Source organism: Nannospalax galili, unplaced genomic scaffold, assembly GCF_000622305.1.
Source record: "Nannospalax galili isolate Female #2095 unplaced genomic scaffold, S.galili_v1.0 scaffold54, whole genome shotgun sequence".
In the NCBI taxonomy this organism is placed as follows: domain Eukaryota; kingdom Metazoa; phylum Chordata; class Mammalia; order Rodentia; family Spalacidae; genus Nannospalax; species Nannospalax galili.
The window spans coordinates 11,293,381-11,318,126 of record NW_008341028.1 but is presented as its reverse complement, the minus strand read 5'-3'; the positions used below and the strand labels follow the sequence as shown (position 1 = coordinate 11,318,126).

Sequence of the window (24,746 nt, the reverse complement as noted above, 5' to 3'; positions counted from 1 at the left end):
GATTCATTCCTCAGTTAGTTCCTAGCTGCTGGCCCAACTTTCCTGACTGCATATACTGGCTCTGGTCAAGGACTGTGTTTAAGCCTATGACATCTTTGTGATGTCACCGTTTCACAGTCAGCTTCTGAAGGAGTTAGTTTCCTCGGTTCTGGTATTCTTGCTAAGAAAGTGTTTACTGATAAAATTTTGCTTCTCTACTTTCGAGGCCCATGCTGCCCAAAACTCATCTTTACAGTTGCTCAAATGACCCCCAAGCTGTACAGCAGAAGTACCTAACTTAAGTCACAGTCTTACGAATGTGGCTCCTGTTAATGTCAAGAAACATAAGACTGAGGTATTACTCTGGCCTATGTTTTTAAAGACTGAAGGGGAGATCACAAAATTCCTCAAAACCTTAAAATGCTACAGGGGAAGTTATAAATACAAGATAGTACTTAGTATGAAAACTTCAAAATCCATTCCTTTTCCACACCTGTCATGAAAGATGTTGCTCTCAAATAGAACTCTGGCCCAGAACAGCAGGTGGGACTCTATACAAAGCTTTGCCCAGACTACACACAGAAGGTCCACCATCATGCATCAGGTATGCCCTGCTAAGATGAAGGTACGCATAGCAGAGATGGTCTGTTGGGATCCAACATTCACTATCCCATTATGGATTCCTTCCTAAATGAAAAGGATGTGAAGTCTTAAAAATGGCTACTCACTCATAATTTTTTTTAAATTAGGGGCCTACTTTGTATTAGGCTCTGTTCTAGTACTTGGAATACAGAATTGAACAAAATCACTGTTTGTGAAGCTCATAATTCTCGTAGAAGGGCACAGACAATAAACAAAAGTAACCAAGTTAGAGGATGGTAATAACTAATGGGGAAAATGAGGCAGAAAAAGGCTCTGCGGAATGTGAAGGTGGCATTCCTGGGATAGGGGTCTGGAGGAGGACCAGAAGGAAACAAGTGAGTGAGCCCACAGACAATTCCAGGAGGAGCAGCTTTCCAGGAGGTAGGCTGGCAAGTACTAAAGCCCTGAGGGTAAACAGCCTGTAGCCTTCTAGGAAGTGCAGAGAGGTAGGTGTGGCCCGAGCAGAGAAGAAAGGAGGCCAGTGAGGTAACAGGGAGATCCTGACAGGGCTCAGTAAGCCTGGAGGGACTGTACTGTATTTTTCTCTTCAAAATCCATTTCACCAGTACTGTATTTTTCTCTTCAAAATCCATTTCACCAGTGTCATCGCTATGGTTTGGATAAACGTCCCATGAAGGTCAATCAACATGTTAAGGCTTGGTTTCCAGTCCCAACCTATCAGTCAGTGGTGAAGTCTACCAGAGGTCAATGCATTAAGGCTTAGTCCTCAGTCCCAGCCTGTTAGTGATGGAGTCCGTGGGAGGTGATGCCAATGCAAGGTCTTAGGTCACTGAGGGCGTAGCCCTGAAAGAGCCACTTCCTATTTCTCTTTCACGTCTTTTCTTCCATGTGGTACAGGTGTAGGGCTTGCTGTGCTGTATACCCGCACCATGATTTACTGCCTCACCACAGGCCCCAAGGCAATGGGGCCAAGTGACCATGGGCTGACGCCATCTAAAATGTGAGCCAAAACACAGTGCAAAAGTACCTTTGTTATAGTACTGAAAAGCTGACCAACATCATTATACTTTGGAAGTACTATCACTCCTTTAAAATACAGCCAAGTGCTTTTTATATATAGTTATAATCTTCCCCATACCTCAAGAAGGATAAATTTGAAAATGGTTATTTAAAAGATTATTTTTAGATAGGAGAACCAGATAGGTGGGAGAGAAGGTGGGTGGAGACAGACTTTCACACCTTTCCACACTTATACCATGTCCATGTATTACTTCATCAAAAAGAGAAAAGAAATGGTCCTCACCTTTCTAGGGTCAACCTGTCTGAGTAAAGAATTTTCTCTTCAGAGGAACGTTGGAGAATAGGAAATGACGGCATTGATGAGCTCACCAAATTAATATGGTCACCTATTGAGAATGATATACAAATTACTTGATTAAGACAAACCTTTACCATCTTGAAACTATAGTCACCGTATATTTGAAGAATTTTGGAGTCTATAAATCTTTTCTAGGATGTTCCCAAAGCTTTCCATATTTGAAATTAATCATTAAGCTGGAGTATGTTTCCTTTTTCCTCAACTCTAAACTATGTGTTCTATGTATGCTAAATAGTTTTCCCTTGCCTTAAAGAATGTGTGAAAATGCAGAACTACAGTAATGCTGCCTTTATCCCTTTACAATTCTGACTCCTGATGCTACAGACCAACTTTCTTATGATAGACCCTCATTACCAGATACATTGGGGCCAGCACTATGACAGCCCTGCCGGATTCTGGGCTTTGACGATGTCTGAATGGAAGAGTTGCCAAATGCTGACAAGGAGCTGGTAGCAGTTCTCATGTCCAGCCCATACAGTTCTGTCACGTTTGTTGTGGATGAGATGCATGATGATTTATTACGAGGCGAAGGACTTATTACTCTTCCATCTCCTTCAAAATATCAAAAAGTTTATCACAAAGCTACATCATACATGACTTACCTATGGTATATGCACAGAAAGTAGTCTCGGACAGCAGATGTAAACCTCATGTCATCTTTTTCCTTCTGTGTATTCAGCTACAGTTAGTAGAGAATGTTGCAAAGACTGAAGTGGATGTCAATAAACCTAGAATCCTGGTAGTTAGGGCCAGAGAGTATATGCCACCTGCCATGTTTACAGGCTGTTGGTTAGATGTCTCTGATAGTAAGAACTTTTTCATCTAGCAGAAAAACACAGGAAATGAATGCGCTGGAACAATGTGCAGAGCAGGACAGAGCAATGCATCTAACTGTGTGTGTGTCTGGTTTGCAGTTATTAATGGAGATGGTTACAGGTGGGTTTGGGAAGAGGCAGGTATTCAGACACAGTCTAAAGAACCAGAAGAATGCAGAATGGTCTAGAAGATATGATGAGAAGTTTCAGAAAGGGAGGTAAGATTTGAGTACTGAGTGAAAAGTGACAATCTGAAGCCTACCACAAGCAGCGGTCTTGGCAAGGAAGTTCTTGAGAGCAACAAGCAGGACAGCAGAACCCAGGCCACCACAGAGCTCTGCTCTTCAACAGGAAGAACTCAAGCCCTGCAAGCTGACACACCCTGGAAGGTCACTAAAGATCTGGTAGCAACTTGCAATCAAGTGACACACAGGGCTTACTAAAGCCAGAAGGAATAGTACCTGCTAGCCTTTCCAGGTCTGCAAGGCTATAAAGCATCTCACTACTAGCTTCTTTCACAGTACTCACACCTTACTCTCTGAATAACATGAAATATCAAGACAGTCAATAATGATATTCTAAGAGGTGAGCACTTAAAATCTACACCAAATAAATATTCAATGACAGGACCACTTGCTGGCAGGTGAGCATTTAGAATTTACACCGTCTTCGCCAATAAAAATTAAAGGACATGATCACTTGCTGGCAGGATACCCAAGCAACAGGACCCAGTAAACTGGTGTGGAATCAAAAGTCACATGCTTTAAAACGAACAAACAAGCAAACAAACGGTCCAAAGATTAACTGCAGTTTAAGGGTTAGCTGATAAGGTCAGCCAAAGAGGATAAAGATAAAGCTGAGTGGATTCACAGAGCACTGTACCACACATGCCCTGTGTATGTGAAAGGTGGTGTGGTACAGTGCTGTGTGTGTGAGGGGTGGTATGGCACAGTGATGTGTATATCCATTCAGCCTCATCTTTGAGAATGTTTTGGTGACCAAAATCCTGACTAGATTTTCCAGTAGTTTTTTATGATATTAGGAGCCAAGCATTACCTCTCCTCCTCCATACACATATTTTAATTTTAAAAAGCTTATTTGTCTTTACAGTATGTGTTTTCTGTGCATGTATATGTAGGTGCTCCATATGCAAGCAATGCCTGTGGAGGCCAGAAGATGGCGCCAGATCCCCTGGAACTGGAATCACAAATGGTTGTTAGCCACCATGTGGGTGCTGGGACTGAACCCAGTCCTCTGCAAGAGCAGCTAGTGCTCTTAACCAGTGAGCTATCTCTACAACCCGAAAATTCTTTTTAAAAAAGATTTATTTTTATTCTATGTATATGAGTGCTTGCCTGCACAGAGGTAAGAGCAAGAAGTGCTCTTAACCACTGAATCATCTCTCTAGCCCCCAAATTAAAATTAAGGGATTTGGCCAGGCATGGTGGCACACATCTTTAATCCCAGCACTCGGGAGGCAGAGGCAGGCAGATCTTTGTGAGTTCAAGACCAGCCTGGTCTACATAGTGAGTTCCAGGACAGCTGGGGCTACAAGGAGACCCTGTCTCAAAAAGACAAAAAAAAAAAATTAAGGGATTTGATGAGATTTTATTGTAACTGTAAAGTCCCTGGAACATTTCTCTCTAACAAAATCTCAAGGGTACAGGGGCTGACACTTAGCACTATTCCAAAAAGCCAAGAAGAAATCACATGTCAAGGTTTAGACTAACTAGCTTAAAAAATCAAGTATCTTTCATTTTGACCAAGAGTATCATTCGTTAATTTGTGCTGATAGCTTATATGTTTGGTTACTAGGAAATGGAGTGAAATGAATCACAATGGAGTAGATATGAGAGTGTGGCTTATCACACTCCAGAGGGCTCCACACTTTTCCTGACAAAATTCTACTAAAATTTTCCCAGAGTTTTATGCTCTTGGTTGTAGAAAATTGAGTATAGAAGTCAAGATAATGCTTAAAACTTGCGTGGCTTTCTTTTACATAATAATGCCTAGAACTAATGAAGAGGCAGATTAAAAACAGCCAGGTCTACACAGGGACAAATGAGTCCTACCACAGAATGACTTCCAGAGAAATATTTAAAAGCCAATTCAATTTTGTTTTTCCTAAATTTATTTTCAATTTGTATTCTCTGGATCATGATTCATACACAAAACTTTGTCTCTCAGATTCACAAAATCGATCCATCCACACTATTTCATCTTTAGCAAACATCTAGCAATACTTTATCACTTAAACAAATTTACCTAATCTTCCGAACATAAATTTCTGCACTAATCCCTTACTTTAACTCAAGAAATGCTTTAGGAAAGTATGTAAGTTAGATTCATGGTTGAGGGAGAAATTAAGATATTATTATTAAAAATATGAAAGAAATTCATAAGGAAGACATTTTTAAATCTCCTCTAAGAATGTTCAGGTTGGCATCTACAGCTCTGTGCCAAAACAGTGGTAAGAACACAGGACACATGCTAAACAGCGGTGACTAAAAGAGACGAGACAGGTGCTTCTTGCACTGTGGAACTACAGCTGGGCTGGTGTCAATTTCAGTGATTGGCCAAGATGTGGTACAGGAAACGGGAAAGAAGAAGGCCCTGAAGTACCAAAAAGAAACAGTCAATACTGTCTTGGGTTGATACAGTAACTAAATGAACCCAGGGGCCTCTACTGATAAGCCCTCTCATACACAAGGGCTGAGGCACAAGACACAAAACCAGAGCATCAAAAAGCATATTTGTGGGTGAAGATGCAGAGAGCAACTGCTCTGGGGAGGCAGAGGCAAGGCTGTATATAAGGATTCATAGTGTTTAAATCGAGCACATCACACAGTGAGCAACCAATCAAGAGTCAAATGTTCTGAAGGAGATTTGAGCTTGATTTTAAAAGCATATTTCAGAAATACAACCAAATCAGATCACCCAGCTTTTATCTAAGGGTGATCCTCAAGCAAGGTCTGTCAGAATCCCTATGGCATTGTTAAAGTGCACAGTTTCAAATGCCACCCCAAACCTACAAAATCAGAATGGGGAAGAGGGAAGCGAAGCACTAAGAATAGGCATTTGGAATAAGATTCCAAGTAAGCCACACCAAGCTTAAGGTTTCTGATGATAAAATACCTGCAATTACATCTTTTCTACTCCTGAGTTCCCACTGCTTCCTTACTGTCAAACTACTTGTGTCCCCATGCCCTCAGTTTTACTTATTAATGCTTCTTTCTAGTTCTAATACAGTACTTAGAACATTTTCCTATCTCCACTGTAGCTGTCTTTCAAATTGAAACAACAGCTTTTAATGCATTGGTAATAATACACTACGATACATTCTGATTTAAGCAAATATCAAGCCAATTTTGTAAGCAATGAACCATTTAACTTTGTACTTCAAGTTTATTTGGCTGTAGTAATTCAAGAATATTGAACAACATTGTTTAAAGAAGACAAATCTGCTCTCTACTCACTGACGATACCTTGCCTACTTGCATAATTCCTTTCAAGGTCATGTTGTAACAGTCTACCAGGAAATGGCGGTGTTTCTCTATTAAGCTTGAATTCAACCTGAAAAACATTATTTAAGAAAAAAATTGGAGAAAGAAATTAACAGCAACCAATGACTTTAAGTATAAAATAGCACATAACAATATGTTTTAAAAAAATGATGAACCTTGAAAACATCATGCTAAGTGAAAGAAGCCAAATGCAAAGGGTCAAACATTGTATGGTTCCAATTCTATGGAATACCCACAGTGGAAAATCCAGAGAAACAGAAAGGACATGTTCTAGAACTAAACAGAGGTCTTAGATGCACAACACTCTGAATATGCTTAATGTCACTGAGTGGTGAGCTTGAAAACAAGCTAAGCTGGAAAGGGTATGTCAGGTGTGCTTTTCCAAACATAAAATCAGGGTCAGTTTCACAAGATCAGATAAAAGCACTTCCTATCTCTCCATACAATCACCACAAATACAACATTAAAAGAATCATTTACTCAGTAAAAACGAAAGGCTCACAATAAAAGCTAAATGATGTTAGAAATGTTTTACTGTGTTTTGACTTTTTCAGTTCCTGTAAATATCTCATAACAGACTAAAATTGTGTATTTAAGAACTGTTTGTTTTAAATAATTATCTCAGAGTAGAACTGAACAAAACCAAACCAGAACTTCTTATGATTAGCCATAAACTCTATCTTAAATGACTTACATGTTTCTCTTTCACCCACACCAGCATTTGCATTACATCCTCATGAATGATACAAACTAACAGTATTTTCTTAGGTATATCTACAAAAGAAAGTGAATATTACAGAAAGGATGTCGAAGAAACACAAAATTCCTAAAAAGGGTTGAAATAGGATAGGATTTACCTGGCAAATAAGGAAAGTTTTAGCAGATGCCATTATGCCCAATTATAATAAGGAGTATTTTTCATTTAACCTAGCTGCTATGAGAGACTATTAACGGATGAAGCCAGGAGAGTCAGACAAGGAAGTGTTCACCACTTCACATAAACACATAATGTAATGGGCTGCAGCCTCGTAATTAGCGGTCCTTGGTTCACCTTCCTCTGGCCCTTTTTTACTGTCTTCATTTATAAACGCTCATCTTAGAGCTCTTCCAGTGACGTCTATTTCACAACATTTTAAGGAAAAACTGAATTACAATGGTTGGAGGTGTGCAATTTGATTTAAGGAAGAAATGTTGTATTGTGTGCTTACACCTATGAATAGTACAGGAGGTTGAGCAAATGCTAAGGTGAGACAGAAAAGGAAGAAAACATGACCTAAAAATTCAAATAAAAAGCCAGACATTCTGGAAATGTCCAAGATTTTACAGGTGAATGGTATAGGGAAAAAGAATCTTACACCCATAACATTATGAAAACATTCTAACAGTAAGCCGAACAAAATTTCCACTGATAAACTAGCTTTTCTTCCTGGTTTTAGAGGAAATGCAGAGCGAGGCCCTCCCAAACTGGCACATTGTATCCTTTCTGTGATGCCACTAGTAGAACACCTTCATTATCTTACCTATGTCTAACAAATAAAGCTATTTCCTAATTGAATTAGGATACACAACCAGTTTCAAGAAATATCTTCACCAGAAAGGTTTATATGTCCAAAAATGACTCTTGTAAGAAATGGGATGACATGGAATTGTTAAAAGAGGGGTATTTTTGGCTTTATGTAGAAAATCAAATCAGCTTTACAATGAAGACCAAAACAAACATACCTAGTTTCCAGGTCAGACTCTATTTTTTAAACCATGCTACTATTTGTATAGAATATATGACAAGTTATTTTCAATTTAAAGATAAATCTGAAATCTTACTTTGTTTTTGTCAGAAAGTGATGCTGTTTGAATGACCAGATGAAGCCCACAGTTCACCTAAAATGTAAACATTAAATCACAAAATTTGTCCTTATAATACACAAATATGTACATATCCCCACACACAAAATGGTGCAAAGATAACAAAAATTAGATCATAACAGAAAGCTCCATCTTTGTTTCTAGTAAATAATCATGTTCTGAGGATTTGCAAAAGCAGTAAGATCACATTCCAAGAATTAAAGGTTTCATTGATTTATTTTTCAAAATGTCTGAGGCACCAATTTAACCCACCTTAGGTCCCTGTCATTTCACTTGCCAGTCAATGCTCAAAAGAAGTAGGTGGGCGTGTCTTCAAGAATAGGTTCCTTTCCCGATTTTTTTTTTTTTAAAGAATAGGAAAAAAAATAATAAAGGAATCCAAATGATTGCATAACAGATCAGCTCCAACTCCTGGGAAGCTCAGGTGGTGGACAAGACTTTAAATAGCCACCGCACAATACGGAAATGCTCTCCCACTTTGGTATAGCCCACGAACAATAGGTTGGGGAAACCCCGCGGTCCTGGTCCCAATAATGCAGCCCATCGCCCAGGACAAAGACTCAGTCAGAAAGGACAATCCCCACTGAAAAGGAAGAAAAATCAGGAAGGCCCAACCTACGTTGTTTGCAGCCCGGCCAGAAACTGCGCGGTATTTCCCGGGAATCATGGCAGGAGACAGTCCAGGATGTTAGATCCTCCTTCCAGGTAATGCTACAGCAGAGATTCAAAGAGACCAAAAGGGGTCATCTCCCAGGCAACCCACTCAGGGGTTACCATAGAAACCATCATTTCCGGTCTGGTCCTCCTCCCAAATGGGGGAGCCTTGGTCGGTCTAGCTTCGGGTAGTACTTGTGGGAGCCCAGTGCGTCAGCACTTCCTCGTTCTGTTTCTATTCTGGTCTCGTAAAAACAGAGCACAAGTATCCAAGGAGGATTAGATGGGGAAGAGGCTGGCCACATCGGTAGCTAAGGCAACCGGCATTTCCGGTCCGTTTCTCTTTACGGCCCGCCTCGACGCCATCCGCGGGAAGTTTGTAGCCCTCTGCTTGCGTCTACCTGTTTTTCTCCAGAATCTCCAGCAAGAGGGGGTGAAGAAGAGGAAGATACCCAGAACCCTCCCGTTTGGAGCCCTAGGTGGGCGCTTCCGGTGAGAGTCAGAGCCCGACCGTGAGTGAGATGGAGAAGGGGAAGCCGGCGTCCCTGAGACCTGAGGGAGCCGGGCAGAGAGTACAGGACCCGGCCTCCTCCTCCCTGCACCTTAGCTCCAAGAGTATCACCGTGTCAAACGATTGAGGAAGTGAGCTACTGACTGAAGATGAGGCTTGTTAATAATCCCTTCTCGTCCCTAAGCTTCTTTTGACTGACACTAGCCGCCTTCAAGCTACATGTTATTGATGAGCTGAACTTGTCCTCTTTTGCTTACTTTCGTGATGCGGTAAACATTGATTCCACTTAACCTTCCTTCTGGTTACCACTGCCACTTCCCTTGAAGATTTCCACCTCCTTTCTTGAGATAAGCTTCAGTACTAGTCCATTACATAGATTAAATGATGGCCCCGTCATGCAGATCTGGGAAGAGTTTATCAAGAAGACCTGTAACTGACATTTTGACTTTGAATACGTGAGACGTTTATATAGAATTACAGCGCTGAAGAAAACTTTAGTTCTGATCTAGCCCAAACCCATCATTTTTGCAGGAGGAGGAGGCTCATCCAAAAGGCGTAACTTCCTCAAGGGCCTGGGTAGTGTAGCTCCAATTGTCAGACCAACATTCTTTCTACATTCCCAGCCTAATTCTTACATTGGATGGATGCTTAAGACCCTTTAATGGTATTCTGCAATTACTTGGGGAAAAAACCCACAAAATTATTAACACAGTTTACGTCTTTACATGCTTATTGTCCTTGCCTCCCCACCCCAACCCTATAAAAGACCATTCGACCACTCATACAAGTAGTGCCGACCTTCTCAGCGTTTGGATATATTATATTCCTTTCTACCAAGACGTTCCTCAATCGTTCATGCAATACACCAGAATCGTACTTCTCCCATTCTCTATCACCAACAATTGAAATCAACTCAAATATATTTTCCTTTGATCCCCGACTTACATCTTTCTTTTTATTTATTTTTTAAAAAATAGTTTATTGTTTTTATTGTATGTGTATGTGTGTGTATTGCCTGCATGTAGGTAAGTGGACCCTTGTCATGCAATGCCCAAGGAGGACAGAAGAGGCTGTCGGATCCCTTGGAACTGGAGGTACAGACAGTTGTTAGCTGCCATGTGGGTGCTGAGATTCCAACCCACGTCTTCTGCAAGAATAGCCAGTGTTCTTAACCGCTGAGCCATCTCTCCAGCCCCATACTTTCTTTTTTAAAAAATTTGTTTTTATTTTTATTTATGCAGGAGGCATACGTAGATGCCACCAGAAGCCAGAAGAGGGTTTTGGGTCCCTTGGAGCTGGAGTTATAGGTGGTTGTGAGCTGCCTGACATGGTGCTGGGAACTGAGCTCTGGTCCTCTGCCACAGCAGCGAGTGCTATTAACAGCTGAGGCATCTCTGCAGCCCCATGACACACTTTAATTCTTTATGTACTTCATGTTTCAGTAGCTCAGCTCCTTCCACAGCACTCATCACAACTGTCATGGAATAATTGTGTGATTTGCTCGTTTCTTGTGTTAGAATATAAGTTCATATCTGATTTATTTTCTTGCCAATGCCTTGAACAGCTTTGCAAATTTAAGAAATTCAACAGATATTTGTGGAATAATAACTACATGACTATAAGAACAGGTTTTTAAATTTTATATTGGACTCTTCAGTCCTCTGTGTCTCCCTTTTTATCAATCTGTGCACCTGTCAAGACAATCTAATCTACCTTTTCCTTGAACCATCTGTCTACTACTAAATTTTGTGTAAATACATACATGCACATCCATATAGATAAATACAAATGTGAAGTAAGAGATACTAAATACTAAACATGAACCACATCCTGTACCGCTTTTCTTCCGTGTAAGTATGTTATCTAAATGACTGGAGAAGAAAACCTAGGCAAGTGTAAAACAATCAAAAATCTTATAACAAGGACTAACTACTGAGGAAACATCCAGAATAGAAGCCAAATCTATTTCTAATTACTAAAAATGTCCATCCAGTATTTCTAACAATCTAATCAAATAAATATACTTGCTGACTTACTAGGAAACTATATGTAGGTTCTATCAAAAATATATGACATTTTAAAAAGTGACTTCAAGTTGTTATAATAAGTTACCCTGGTCTGAATGGAAAACCTTAATGGAAGTATGAGGGAAGTGTGGTGATGCTGCCTCTAATTCCACCTCTAAACCCTTTCTTGGCACTCAGGATCTACTAACCGGGAATCAAATATCTCAGTCATTCTGCAACATTATTTTCAGTCTTTTATAGACTGTTCTGAGGGGTTGGTGCTACATATAGATAAATACATGTATAAACGTTGCCTGTCTTTAGAAACTCGAGAAAAGAGCTTGCCTCCAATGAAGGAAAGGGGCGCAGGTCCATCCTATACACTACCTAATATTTTGTCGCATTAAATGATGGCTATTATTTTTCCTTAATTTTACAACCTTTTAAAAAGTCCAGCTGTGTTTTAGCTATTTAGCTGAACTATGCAAACATATAAAAAATGAACAAATCTTAAGTGTATAAGTCATTAAATGATCCCAAACTAAATCTATGTAATAATTCAGGACAAAGATACACTTTAACTTGTATACCAGGAGTCCCTCTGTCACCCTAGTCCTGGCCTCTCCTCCTTATAAGTAACTAAAATTTGGGGGTGTTTCATAGAAATGAAATCACACTATATAGAGGCTTTTTTGCATATGTGTTAATTCTTTTGTTAAGCATTGTGAGTCACTCATATTGCTACAAATAGCCACAGTTTTATTATTATATAATATTCTATTGCATAAAAGTATCAAAATTTGTTTACTTTTCAACTATTAGTGGACATTTGGTTTGACATTAGTTTGGGGCTATTGTAGGGAATGATGCTATAAACATTCTTGACACATCTTCAACTGTGTGCACTTTTCTGGTAGTATATTCCTAGAATTGCTGGATCATAGTATATTAAATGTTAATAAATAAAATCAAATTGCCTTTAAAAGTAACACCAATTTACACTTCTCTCTTCAGTATGAATTTATATTGCAATAAACATTCGTGTGTGTGTGTGTGTGTGTGTGTGTGTGTGTGGTATGTGCACACTAGAGGACATTGGGTGTCCTCTCCATCACTGTCTTATTCCCTTCAGACAGGATCTCTCACTGAATCTAGAGTTAGGCTGGTAGCCAGTGCCCCAGTGATCCACCTGTCTCAGCCCCTACAGCGCTGCAGTTACAGGTGAATGTGGCCACATCCAGCTTTTTTACATGGGTGCTGGGAATCTAAACCCAGGTCCTCATGTCTACACAGTAAGCACTCTTGCCCACTGAACTATCTCCAGGCATAGTCCACATTCTCACCTGCACTTGAGATTGAGTGCATTTGCAGAATATGTAGTACGGCTTTACTTTGCACTCTCTGATTAACAATAAACTCATTAAGGAAACCAAACACCTTCTCAAATGTTAGTTGAACATTTGGACAACCTTTTGGGTGACATGCTTAAATCTACCCCATCTTTTCTAAGTCTTTGTTAATTTGGATTCCTTTATCAATTCCTTTCTCAGTGTAATGTTTTCAACATCTTTTACCACTGTGGCTTGCCTCTTCATTCTTTCTTTCTTTATGTATATGAGTGTTATGCCTGAATGTGTGTAAGTATACCTGTGTCATGTAACGCCCTTGGCAGACAGAAGAGGGCATTGGATCCCCTGGAACTGGAGTTGCAAACAGTTTTTTGTGAACAGTTTTTAGCTGCCATGTGGGTGTTGGGATCTGAACCCAGGTCTTCTGCAAGAACAGCCAGTGCTCTTAGCCACTGAACCATCTCTCCAGCCCTTGCCTCTTCATTCTTAATATAGATGTCTTTTGATATACTGCAGTTCTTCTGATGTGATCCATCTAACCAGTATTTTTATAGTACTGGGGATTGAACCCAGTGCCTTGTGCACAGTAAGTAAGTGCTCTACCACTGAGCTACAGCTCAAACCCCAGCTATCCATTATTTTTCTCTATAGTTTTATTTTAAAAGATCAGCATCTCCTCTTTGACTCTCTGTCTCAACTTTGTCATAAATCAATTCCTCATAATCTATACACCTGTTTCTACATATTGTATTCTGTCCTATTGTTCTATTTGCCCATTCTTAAACCATCATCCAATTGATTAATGCCTCTTTGATTTTACAGAGGCTCAGAATTAAAAGATTGCCTTGAGTCTCAGAAGAGACTTTGGACTTTGGAATAGTGGTGGACTATCAAGACTTTCAGAACTCAGAAGTGGACTAAATATATTGTGTTATAAGATTAACATGAAACTTTAGGGGCCAGGGATGAGATGTTATGGTTGAAAGTGATATGTTTAGGGGGCTGGAGTGATGGCTCAGCAGTTAAGAGCACTAGCTGCTCTTGCAGAGGGCCCAAGTTCAATTCCCAGCATCTACATGGTGGCTAACAACCATCTGTAACTCCAGTTCCAGGGGATCCAAAGCCCTCTTCTGATCTTTGCAGGCTTTGCACAACACGGGTACATTTGCATACACAGAGGCAATACACACACACACACACACACACACACATTAAAATAAAAATATTTTTAAAAAGAAACATCTGGTATAGTAATGGTCACCACTTTGGATGTGTCTGTGAGAGATCTTTTTCAGGGAGGATGAACTGAGTGGAGAAGACTTGTGACCAAGTGGGTGGGACTTCCCATGAACTAAGGTCCTGAACTGAACAAAAAGGGAAAGAGGAGAAAGCTGGGCATGTTAGCATTCCCTGTTCTCTGCTTCCTGTTCTGCTGTGATGTGAGCGAGCAAGGAGCTGCCACATGTCCCTTCCATCACAGAGTCACCTGATGTCATGTCTTCCCTGCCATATTGGCTGTAATCCATCAGACCACCAGCCAAAAAAAAAAAAAAAAAAAAAAAAAAAAGCCTATTTTTCTCTAAATTGCTACTTACCCCATATTTGGTCACAACAATGAGAATAATAACAATACACAAGCTTTATACAAGATCTTCCAAGGGAAAATGATGAGAGAGCACTCTATTTCATAATTTCAGCATTACCCTACTGGCAAAACTAGACAGTGTTACAGGAAAAGAAATCACCAGGCAGGGTGTGGTGGAATATGCCTTTAATCTCGGCACTCTGGAGGCAGAAGCTAGCAGGTCTCTTTGAGCTCAAGACCAGCCTGGTGAGTTCCAGGCCTGCTGGGCCTACAGCAAGACCCTGTCTCAAAATGAAACAAAACAAAAATCACAAAATAATAGCCCTTGTATGTTTGTTTCTTTTCCTATTGTTGTGATACAATACTCTTTTTTTTTTTTCGGTCTTTTTGAGACAGGGTCTCCCTGTAGCCCCAGCTGTCCTGGAGAGGGACGGAAGAGGGAGCAGTCTGGTTTTATAGAGGAATTCTGCTGCACACAGCTGCAAGAGTTAACTCCATGCCAGGGTCTGGTGTCCTTGAGGATTTCTTTTCATAAGATTATTTGCTCAGGTAGGCAGGTGAGTTATCTATGGCACTAAGGCAGACAGGTGGGCTCCACAAACAGTCTCTCTCAGTCCAGGGAGTGACCAGTTGACAAGGCTTGAGCAAGACCAGGCTGCCAATTTAGGGCCAGTTAGACACTTTAAGGGATTTATGGCTTTCCCTAATGAGGCTTGTGGCTCTTCTGCAATTCACATATTCTATCACAAGTCTCCTCCTTCCCTGAGGTTATATAAGTGGTAAGGACTGCTGAGGAGACCCAGACCCACTGAGCTGCCTGGAAGAGACTCTTCAACCTGGCCAGATCCCTGTAGGTCATGTACAGAGCTCCAGGGCTCCAGCTTCAGCAAGTTGTCACTGAGGCTGGGATGAGCTTTCAGTGATGGGCCTGCCTCTGAGTCGTCTGGCCCTGTAAGTAGCCCCTCACCCAACACCTATAATTAACACCAATAAACTCTTTGGTTCATCAATTTGCACTTTGGTGGTATCCTAACTTTGGTCTGGAGTCTCTTCCATATCTTGAGTGAACAGACGTTTGTGTTGCATCCTTCCAGGAAAAGTGTCACACAAAAACACGCCATACTTAGCCTGTCATAGCATTTTCCACGCTTAAGTTATGGTGACTGAGTTAACCGTCATTCTGATCTGTTATTCTGCCTGCTAATCTCTGTACAACTGGAATGTTAAGACTGTCTTTCACTTGTATTCCCATGTATCTAGACCATTCTGAGGATACAGGGTAAGGGCTTGGCAGTATTTGTTAAATGAATATTGAAGCTGAGCTCAGCAGGATAATTATTCAGGGAAGCTGTGGTCTGAATGAGAAATGACCCCCATAGGCTCATGTATTTGGACACTTGGTCCCCAGTTACTGGTGCTATTTGGGGGAGTCGTGGTTTAGGAAGTACAGCCTTGCTAAGGGAAGACTTTGAGGATTTATGGCTTCACCCCACCTGCTTCCTGTGTGTGGATGAAAATGTAATCAGCTAGCTTCCTGCCCCTGCTGCCATGCCATGCTCTCCCCACCATGATGGATTCCATCCCCCTGGAACCAGAAGCCAAAATAAACTCTTTCTCCCCTAAGTTGCTTTTGATCAGAGAGTTTTTATCACTACAACAGAAAAGTAACTAATAAAGAAGCAAATGCTTTTCTTGGGCAACCAGAGCAGTGAGGCCTGGAGATGTGGTCTGGGCAAGCATTTACATAAAGCTGATCATCCAAGTTATGCTATAGGGTTGCTAGAGAAGCTCATTAAGTTCCTGATGCACAGAACGTCTTCATTGCTTGCTTGGCAAGACTGATCCAAATGATAAGTGGGAGAGGGGAATAAAGTGTATCCAAATCTGCATTATCCATTAATCATATTTATAATGTAGATATTCAGGATTTGGCGATATAGGCAATAGGACAAAGCCAAACAAACAAGCCTTGTCTAGCATGTGACATTTGTATCTCCCTCTTCTGTACCAAGAACTATATATAGAACAGTGTCTTCTAGGAAAGTGGAAGAAAAAAAATCAACAGAAATGGCAACAAATTGGATGCATCTTTTTGTCTGCTCCCTTTATCCTAGTTAAATAATGACGTTTGAATCGCCACTTATCAGCTATCCAAAACTTATCTCATCTCAGTGGACCCATGTCTATTCATCCTACATTTTTGTGCCAAAAGGATTAAATGAGTTACAATATTCAAAATTCTTGGAACATTTTAAGTATTCTATACCTCTATGCATGAAATTATAGTGGTTAAAAAATGGATGTTGTGGCTCATTACTTGGGCTTTAATTATGGCTCTGCCACTTACTAAGCATGTTCCTTTACCTTCCGATGCCCTGTTTGCTTCAACTGTAAATCAAGGATCTTATCAATACCTCTATTGAAGTCTTGTTGTGAGAACTAAATGATATTTAACCACTTAACGGTATCTGATGCACAGTGTACATCATGTTAAGCATTAGTTGTAATCACTGTCAACTGTTGGCCAGCCATGTTCTCTCTTCAGTGAATCTTATTTTCAGGCAATGTTCAAAATACGAAATGCTCCTAAGCTCACGGAGACCCTAGATGGGATGCTGAACTGAAGCTTGGAGGCCAGACTGGGCAGCCAATGCAGCATTTTGGAGCTGCTTGGGACTGTGGGAATTAGTCCATGCTTATTTTGCAACTGAAGATCAGGAAAATTATCTGGTGAAATCTCTGACTACAACTGTCTCAGCAATCCAGCCTTCCCATTTCTGGCAAACACAATCCCACTCTTCTTCAGAAATGGTTCAATAATGAAGCTGGATACTCCTGTGAGTCCTAGTTAATGAACTTTTCTGGAGTAATTGGATCAAGCCTAAATGATCTCGGCAGCTTGCCCCTAGGGGCAGGAACAAGCTAGTCACTGGATTCTTTACTTCTTTCAGTAGATGCTCGGCCAGTATCTGTTGAGTTCAAGCAGAGATGCACCTTGTGGTTAATGTGCTAGCTATCTCAGGTCTTCCAATGCGCTTTGAGAGACATTCCCGTGGACCACAGACTCATTCTGTTTGTCTGTATGTCTGCCAGTCCTTTTCTTTTGCTAGCTTCCCTGAAAGAGTTGGCACTGGAAGGAACTTGAAAAACATCCAGTCAGAATGCTTCATTTTGTCACTGAGAAAATTCAATAAAAGGGGTTGCCCACGCTCACACAACTGTTTAGTGGCAGACTGGAGATTAGAAATTTTCCTAGCTTATCAACTGAAAAAAATTTTTTTCAACTGCTTCAAGAGACTACCAAATGTCTTACACATGCCCTTTAAATGTTTCCTAACCTTTCCTCGAGGTTATTTTTCCAGCTCATTAATTTTCAAGGATTCCCTCTGAAGTAAGGCTTAACATTCATGTGCTTCTGATGCTGGTGCAAACAACTTGTTACCACCTCCATCCATGTTCTACCTCCTGGGACTTAACTCCTGCCCTTGAGAACAGGCCATCTTTCGGATCTGGTAGGGATTGGTTGATCGATATTTGGAGGAAATTACCACCACCGGGTTATTTTCAGAACAGAAGAGTTTCAGACACCTAGGACATGCTCAATGTTCCCTGGTGGTATTTGAAGCACTGTTCTCAAAATTATAGTAGACTCTATGATAACAGAACCCAGGAAATTCCTTAAACAAGTTTCCCTACTTGAACTAAATGATGTTCAGGTATCAGGTGATCTGAGATCTCAGTTACCACCACCAGGAAAGATGAATTTCTACAGCCAAGGACTGTGTCTGCTAATTCCACCCATTCGCTACAGTGTCATGGACCTGTTGGCTTCTTTCTTTCTTTCTCTTTCTTTCTTTCTTTCTTTCTTTCTTTCTTTCTTTCTTTCTTTCTTTCTTAGTTTTATTTATTTTATATATATCAGTGTATTGCCTGCATGTATGTGAGTGCACCCGTGTCATGCAATGCCGCGGAGGTCAGAAGAGGGCTCAGATTCTGCAGGAACTGGAGTTAAGGAAGGTTCATAGCTGCCATGTCAGTGCTGGGACTCGAACCTGGGTCCTCTGCAAGAGTTTTCAGTGCTCTTAACCACTAAGCCATCTCTCCAGCCCCTGTTGACTTATTTCTCTACTAATACTGCCATCTAGTTGGTAGATTGCATAAAAGGACAAAAATTCTTCCACTCCAATCAAGAGGTAAAATCTGTTTCTTCACTTCTGGGCTTCAGATTGGTCGTGTGAATTATTCTGGCCAATGGGGCATTAGTAAGGGTAACTCAAGCTGAGGTTTTAAGAGTGCTTGAGCAATGGACTTGCCCTCCTGCTGTGTCTGGAACTCTAGAACTTCCATGGAAATGAGGCCATGTAGAAAAAGCAACTGGCTCCTTCAGAGTCCTTCAACTACTAGACACATGAGTGAGGCTACCCTAGGTCCCTGGGCCTCTTTATAAATGGGTGACTAAACAAACATACGGCCAGTCAATCACTAAGCCTGCCAAAATACAACTTCCCAGTCAACCCATGGAATTGTGAGATGAATCGGCATGAAGTTGTGGGGTTACTTGTTAGGCAATTGGGGCTGGTGAGATGGCCCGGTGGTTAAGAGCACTGACTGCTCTTGCGGAAGATCTAGGTTCGAATCCCAGCACCCACATGGCAGTTAACAATCATCTGTAACACCAGTTCCAGAGGATCCGATGCCGTCTTCTGTCCTTCACAGGCATTGTACAACACAGGTGTATTAACATACATGTTGGCATAACACACGTACACATAAAAAATACATAATAAAATTTAAAAAAACAGGCAAATACTACTTTCCTGCTCCTTCATCACAACTCCTGTCTTCCTGTTCTGCTTTAACACCTTTAGTTAATCATTTTGAGTGCATATGTTTTACTTCATGAGGCAATAGCAGACTATAATTGTTATATAAAATTGGAAAAATTAGGGGCTGGAGAGATGGCTCAGTGGTTAGGAGCAATTGCTGCTCTTGCAGAAGATATACGTTTAGCTTCTAGAACCCACATAGGCAGCTCACGACAACCCCTGTAACTCCAGCTCCAGGGAATCCAACACCCTCTTCTGAACTCCATAGGCACCTGCACACATGAGGTGCACATATAGACAAGCAGGCACACACATACACATAAAAACAAATAAACAGGACCAGTGGTAGTGGCACAAGCCTTTGATCCCAGCCCTAGGGAGGCAGAGCAGGTAGATCTCTGTGAGATCAAAGCCAGCCTGGTCTACATAGTTCTAGGTTAACTGGGGCTACAGGGAGACCTTGTATCAAAATAAAATAAAATTTAAAATTAATTGGCTCAATTGCAGGTGTAGACTTAAATCTATCTTTAAAAGTTAGGCCAATGTGATGGGATATTTTCAGCCTGAGTCTTTTCTCTCACAGGTCTTGGAATTTCTTAGAGAAAGAAGTCCCAATTCTCTCCCTACAAGCTACAATTTTAGATTCAAATCACTTTCCTCCAATGGACACAACATCTGTCTTAGATCTGCTTAATGAACCACTCTGGTTTAAATTTCCTCTTTTTATTAAAAGGTGCCAACAATCTTCCCCTTTGTGACAAATTTCCCATTCTCTTAGCACATGTAAATGTTTGTAAACCTTCAATTAAATCCCCAGTTTATCTCCAACATCAAACCAGACTTCTAAACTGTAATTCTGGGTCCCCCAAACTGGAGTTTTTGTGGCAGTCATTCCAAACACTCCTTCCCTAGGCCCATTTCCTCACACTATGGACATTTTTTCACTCATTCAATAAACTAGGGATAAAACAAAATATGGTAAGATCAGTCCATGCCCTCAAGGATCTGACAGCATATTGAAAAGTTCTTAAAATGAATTCCTACCATTTTACAGTTAGAATTTGATCACCAGTGGTAAAGAGATTGAGATGGTGACTTTTAGAGGATAGGAGGGACCTAATGGGCTTATTCCAACAGTCTTGTTAGGAACTATATCACCCTCAGGACTGATGCAACTTTCCATGAATCTAGAGGCTCACAAAAAATGTGGTAACCACAGCTCCAGGATCACAAGAGGGAACCTCAGCTCCAGCTCATGGGAAGGGACCACAGATCCAGCCCACAGGAGGGGACCACAATGGTGGCTCACACAGACTAAAAAGAGGTAATTATATTTTTGAATAGAAATTCACAATACTATATGTCTATTATATTTTTTAGGATTATTTACTAACAAAGCTGTACTACCAAGCTTTAACAATAATGTGAAATTTGCCACCATTCTTATAATGTGAGTTTTCCATTCATGCCCTTTCCAAACTCTCCAGTCTATACAAAGTTTTTCAATGTAATCATGTTATTTCTTAAAGAAAATAATGCAAATAAAATATTTTTTAGGCCGGAGAGGTGGCTCAGCGGTTAAAAACACTGTTTTTGCAGAGGACCCGGGTTTGAATCCCAGCACCCACATGGCAGCTAACAAGTGTCCATAACTCCAGTTCCAGGGGATCCGACAGCCTCTTCTGTCCTCTGTGGGCGTTGCACGACACAGGTGCACTTACCTACATGCAGGCAATACATGTATACAAAGAAAATAAAAATAATAAATAAAATATTTAAAAATGTTTTCAATTAAAAAATAATAAATGAAATATTTTTAAGGGGGCTGTAGTGATGTCTCAGCATTAAGAGCACTGGCTGCACTTGCAGAAGACCCGGGTTTGATTCCAAGCACCCACACTGTGCCTGACAACTGTCCATAACTCCAGTACCAGGGGATCTGATGCCCTCTTTGACCTCCTCAGGCATTACACAACATGAGTGCACCTGCATACATGCACGCATTACACTGATACACATAAAATAAAATATATTTAAAAAATTTTAAAGTGGTAACCAACTATATACAGCATTCACATCCATTTCTAAAAATGATAAGCCATAGTCGGGCTCGTGTGATATTGCATCAGAATTCTGATGACAAAGTGTGGGCTGCTCAGCAGCCCCTCCCAGTTCAACTTGCGGATGACTCATCCATTCCAATCTTTAGGTCTATAAATCAACAGGGAGAACCATGTTCCACATCTTTTATTCTGCATCGGTCTGTGCTGTTGGAATCATCTTAACCCAGTACAGGAAAAGAATTTTTCTTGGACATTTTCCAAATTTAAAATAAACTGCCTCCTGGATTTTGTACCAAACAGAAGTAACCAAATAAAGCCTCCCAGTTTTTGAAACTAGATATCAGAAACAGGAGGGGCTGGGAACCCAGTAGAAGTCTTTCTACTAAGTATGTTTGTTTTGTTTTTTATTATAACTCATTGCTGCAATTTAAATAACATTTTCCTTTAACAAAAATAGTAAAACACTCAAAAGACTAAGAACAAGCATATATAAACAAACACCTGCTAACTTGGGCATAATTGCAAGGGAGAAAAGCCCACTTTAATTAGTTCAAGACAAAAAGGGAGCTTACTGGAAGCATTAAAGGGCAGCTTCGTGTTTGTAGCTCCTCCCCACTCATGCTTCGTGGGGAAGATTTGCAGGAGCCCACATGGGTGCCTGCATAGGTACGTGCATGTGTTTGCTTCATGGTTCCTAAGTCTGTAGTGCATGGATGGTAATAACTGGTGAAGCTACAGGTCTGTAGTAACCTCCTCTGCTGGTACATGGTTTAACACGTTCACAAGCCCTACACCTACGTGTATACCTTCCACAGAGCTACCTAACCACAGGTTGGGGCCTTAACATTCCTCCAAGTTTCTAACAGAACAATGGATGGATTCACCTTTGGTCAGGTACAGCATCCAATCTCCTACTCATTGGAAGGATGACATCCCTTGACATAGACTCTCTTTCAGGGAGGGTATTATGGAAGGTGAGGCTATGGGTGGGAGAGATGACGTCAGATTAGGTAGGAAAAAATGATTAACATTTATAGTGCAAATCTGATCCCATCCAGAAACCACTATGCTAACATTTCAGGTGTTTTTCAGTTGTTGCTATTATATAGTAATAGCTAGAGATATAAAATGTAGTTAATATACTATGTAGACAGTTCTGTGTTCAGGGATTTTTGTGTGTGTATGTTCATGTGAGTGGACATGTGTATGCAGGTACACGTGTGTTCATGCCTTAAAGGCTAGAGAACAGTCTCCCATGTTGTTCCTTAAGTGCCATTCACCATTTATTTATTTATTATTTATTTAATTATTTATTTTTGAGGCAGGGTCTCTCATTGGCCTGGGACTCTCCAAGTAGGCTAGGTGGGCAGGCAGTGGGCCATATGAACCCACTTGTTCTTGCCTCCCCAGTGCTGGGATTATAAACACATACCTCACTGGTTTGTAAAGATATATTTTTATTTGTAATTATTGTGCTAGATAGCTTCAGTTGTGAACTTGGCACACTTGGGAAGAGGGAACATAAACTGGGGAATTTGCTCTATGGGATTGGCCTGTGGACATGTCTCTGATGCATTTTCTTGATTTTTGGGTTATATGAGAGGGCCCTGCCCACTGTGGCTGAGGGTGATGCCATCCCTGGGGCAGGTGGTCCTGGGTTGTATAAGAAGGCAGGCGGAGCTTGACCACAGGAGTAAGCTAGTAAGCAGCATTCCTCCACGGTCTGTGTTTCAGTTCCTGCCTCGAGGTTCCTGCCCTGCTTAAATTTCTGCCTTGGCTTCCTTCAGTGATGGACTATCACTTGGAAGAGTAAGATGAAATACATCCTTTCTTCTCAAACTGTCTTTTGGTCAGTGTTTTATCACAGCAATGGAAAACAAACCAAAACAATTATGTATATGTGTGTCTTTCTATGTGGGTTTTGTTTGAGTATGTGCAGGTGCCCATGGAGGCCAGAAGAGAACATTAGATCCCCTGGAGCTGGTGTTGCGGGCTGTGGTGAGCATCCCAAAATTAGTGTTGGGAACTGAACCCAGGTCCACTGGGAAAGCAGTATGCACTCTTAACCACTGAGCCATCTCTCAAGACCCACACCTGGCTTTTTTACATGGGCTCTGGGGATTGATCTCAGATCCTCCTGCTTTCAAAGCAAGCACTTTACCAACTGTGCTATCTCCCCAGTCTTTCCATGGTTTTCATTTAGTGAAATACCATAAGAATTTTATCTTGTTATTAAAATATTTTCCTAAGTGCTTTGATGGTGGCACAATACCCCACTGTAGTGGTAACTGTAATTTATGAACTATTGGATACACATACAATTTCTGTATGTCTAGCATTTTATACAAAGCAGCAATAAACACAGACATGTTGGTGCTTTAAGGAGCAGTGTGACATGATGCAAAGGCAATAGGTTTTCATTTAGAAGGCCTGAGTTGTAAGCCCTGGTATGTAATCAGACACATAATAATGACTTATTACCCTGCTGTATTTTACATTTCTGAGTATTTCCTTAGAGGTAACTACACTTGAGATTTACCAGATGGTTGCTGCTATTCATTTACTGACATTTTTTTCTACAAAGTTTGTACCAAAGTGTACTATGATCAGCAATGATTAAGTAGAGCCATTGTAGCTCCAACTTCACCCATTTAGAAAAAAAAAAGCATGGAACTGCACATTGCCATAATAGGGAGTTTTGCAAATCTGATTCCTCACTTAGGTTGATCAAAATTTAAAGAGATTATTAACATATGATCCACAGTCCAGTGGCATCAGCATCTCCTGGGATCTTGTTAGAAACAGAGATTCTTCAAGCTCTATTTGCACCTCCTGAATCAGAAACTGAGGGTGAGAGCTGGGATTTGAGGGTGTGTGTGTGTACATGCTTGTGTGTGCAGGTGCATAGGTCATAGGTTAACCCCTCTTAGCCATTTTCTTCCTTGTTTGGGGAGGCAGAGTCTCTCAGTTTTACCTGGAGTGTGGTATTTCAGTTAGACTGACTGACAGGCCAGGGATCCACTTGTCTTGGCCTCCTCAGTGCTGAGATTACAGGCATGTACCATCACACCCCACTTTTCATGTGGATCCTAGGGATCAAACCCAGATCCTCATGATTATGTGGTAGGCACTTACTGACTGGGCTGTCTTCCCAGCCCCAGGATTTGAGCTTTATATCAGCAGTCTCCATCATTCTGATGCATGCTGGAGTTTGGGAGTCACCAGTGGAAAGTACTGAAGAGTCCTTTCTAAACCCTCAGAAGTGTTTTCCCACTTGCCTTTAAAGATCCAAATGCCATTTCCTGGGCCCTGTCCATTTATAAGAGACACTGTTGCATCACAGAGAGGCACTGAGTTGTCATTGAGGTGGACTGAGTTGCTGGCCCTGAATGACTCCCCTGGGTATGTGACCCACACATGCAATGATGACTCATTACATTGTGGTATTTTACATTTCAGGGTGAAAATTTTTCTGTATCATTTAGCCCAAATGCGACACTGGAAGGAACTTTTTAAAAAATAACTTACTGAGAATTTCATACATGTATATAAGTTGTTTTGATAAAATCCATGCTCACTTCCTCCCCTAC

General features: G+C 40.9%; 1 protein-coding gene across 14 annotated transcripts in view; it reads right to left on the bottom strand.

Annotated features, from left to right (window-relative positions):
* Lrrc49 (leucine rich repeat containing 49) overlaps window positions 1-24,746 on the bottom strand; it is a 193,716-nt gene that overhangs the window by 155,880 nt on the left and 13,090 nt on the right. Inside the window, exons 1-6 of one of the 14 annotated variants that reach the window (XM_029565036.1) lie at window positions 8,782-9,115; window positions 8,121-8,177; window positions 6,994-7,073; window positions 6,252-6,348; window positions 2,315-2,512; window positions 1,886-1,988 (exon numbers count right to left, since the gene is read on the bottom strand). In XM_029565036.1, coding sequence (XP_029420896.1) covers window positions 1,886-1,988; window positions 2,315-2,512; window positions 6,252-6,348; window positions 6,994-7,026 — 431 coding nt within the window. In that variant the 5' untranslated portion in view covers window positions 7,027-7,073; window positions 8,121-8,177; window positions 8,782-9,115. Of the gene's footprint in view, window positions 1-1,885; window positions 1,989-2,314; window positions 2,513-6,251; window positions 6,349-6,993; window positions 7,074-8,120; window positions 8,178-8,414; window positions 8,654-8,781; window positions 9,285-24,746 lie in introns of those variants that run through there. The other 13 variants (XM_029565038.1, XM_029565037.1, XM_017798982.2 and 10 more) reach the window with 13 other exon arrangements.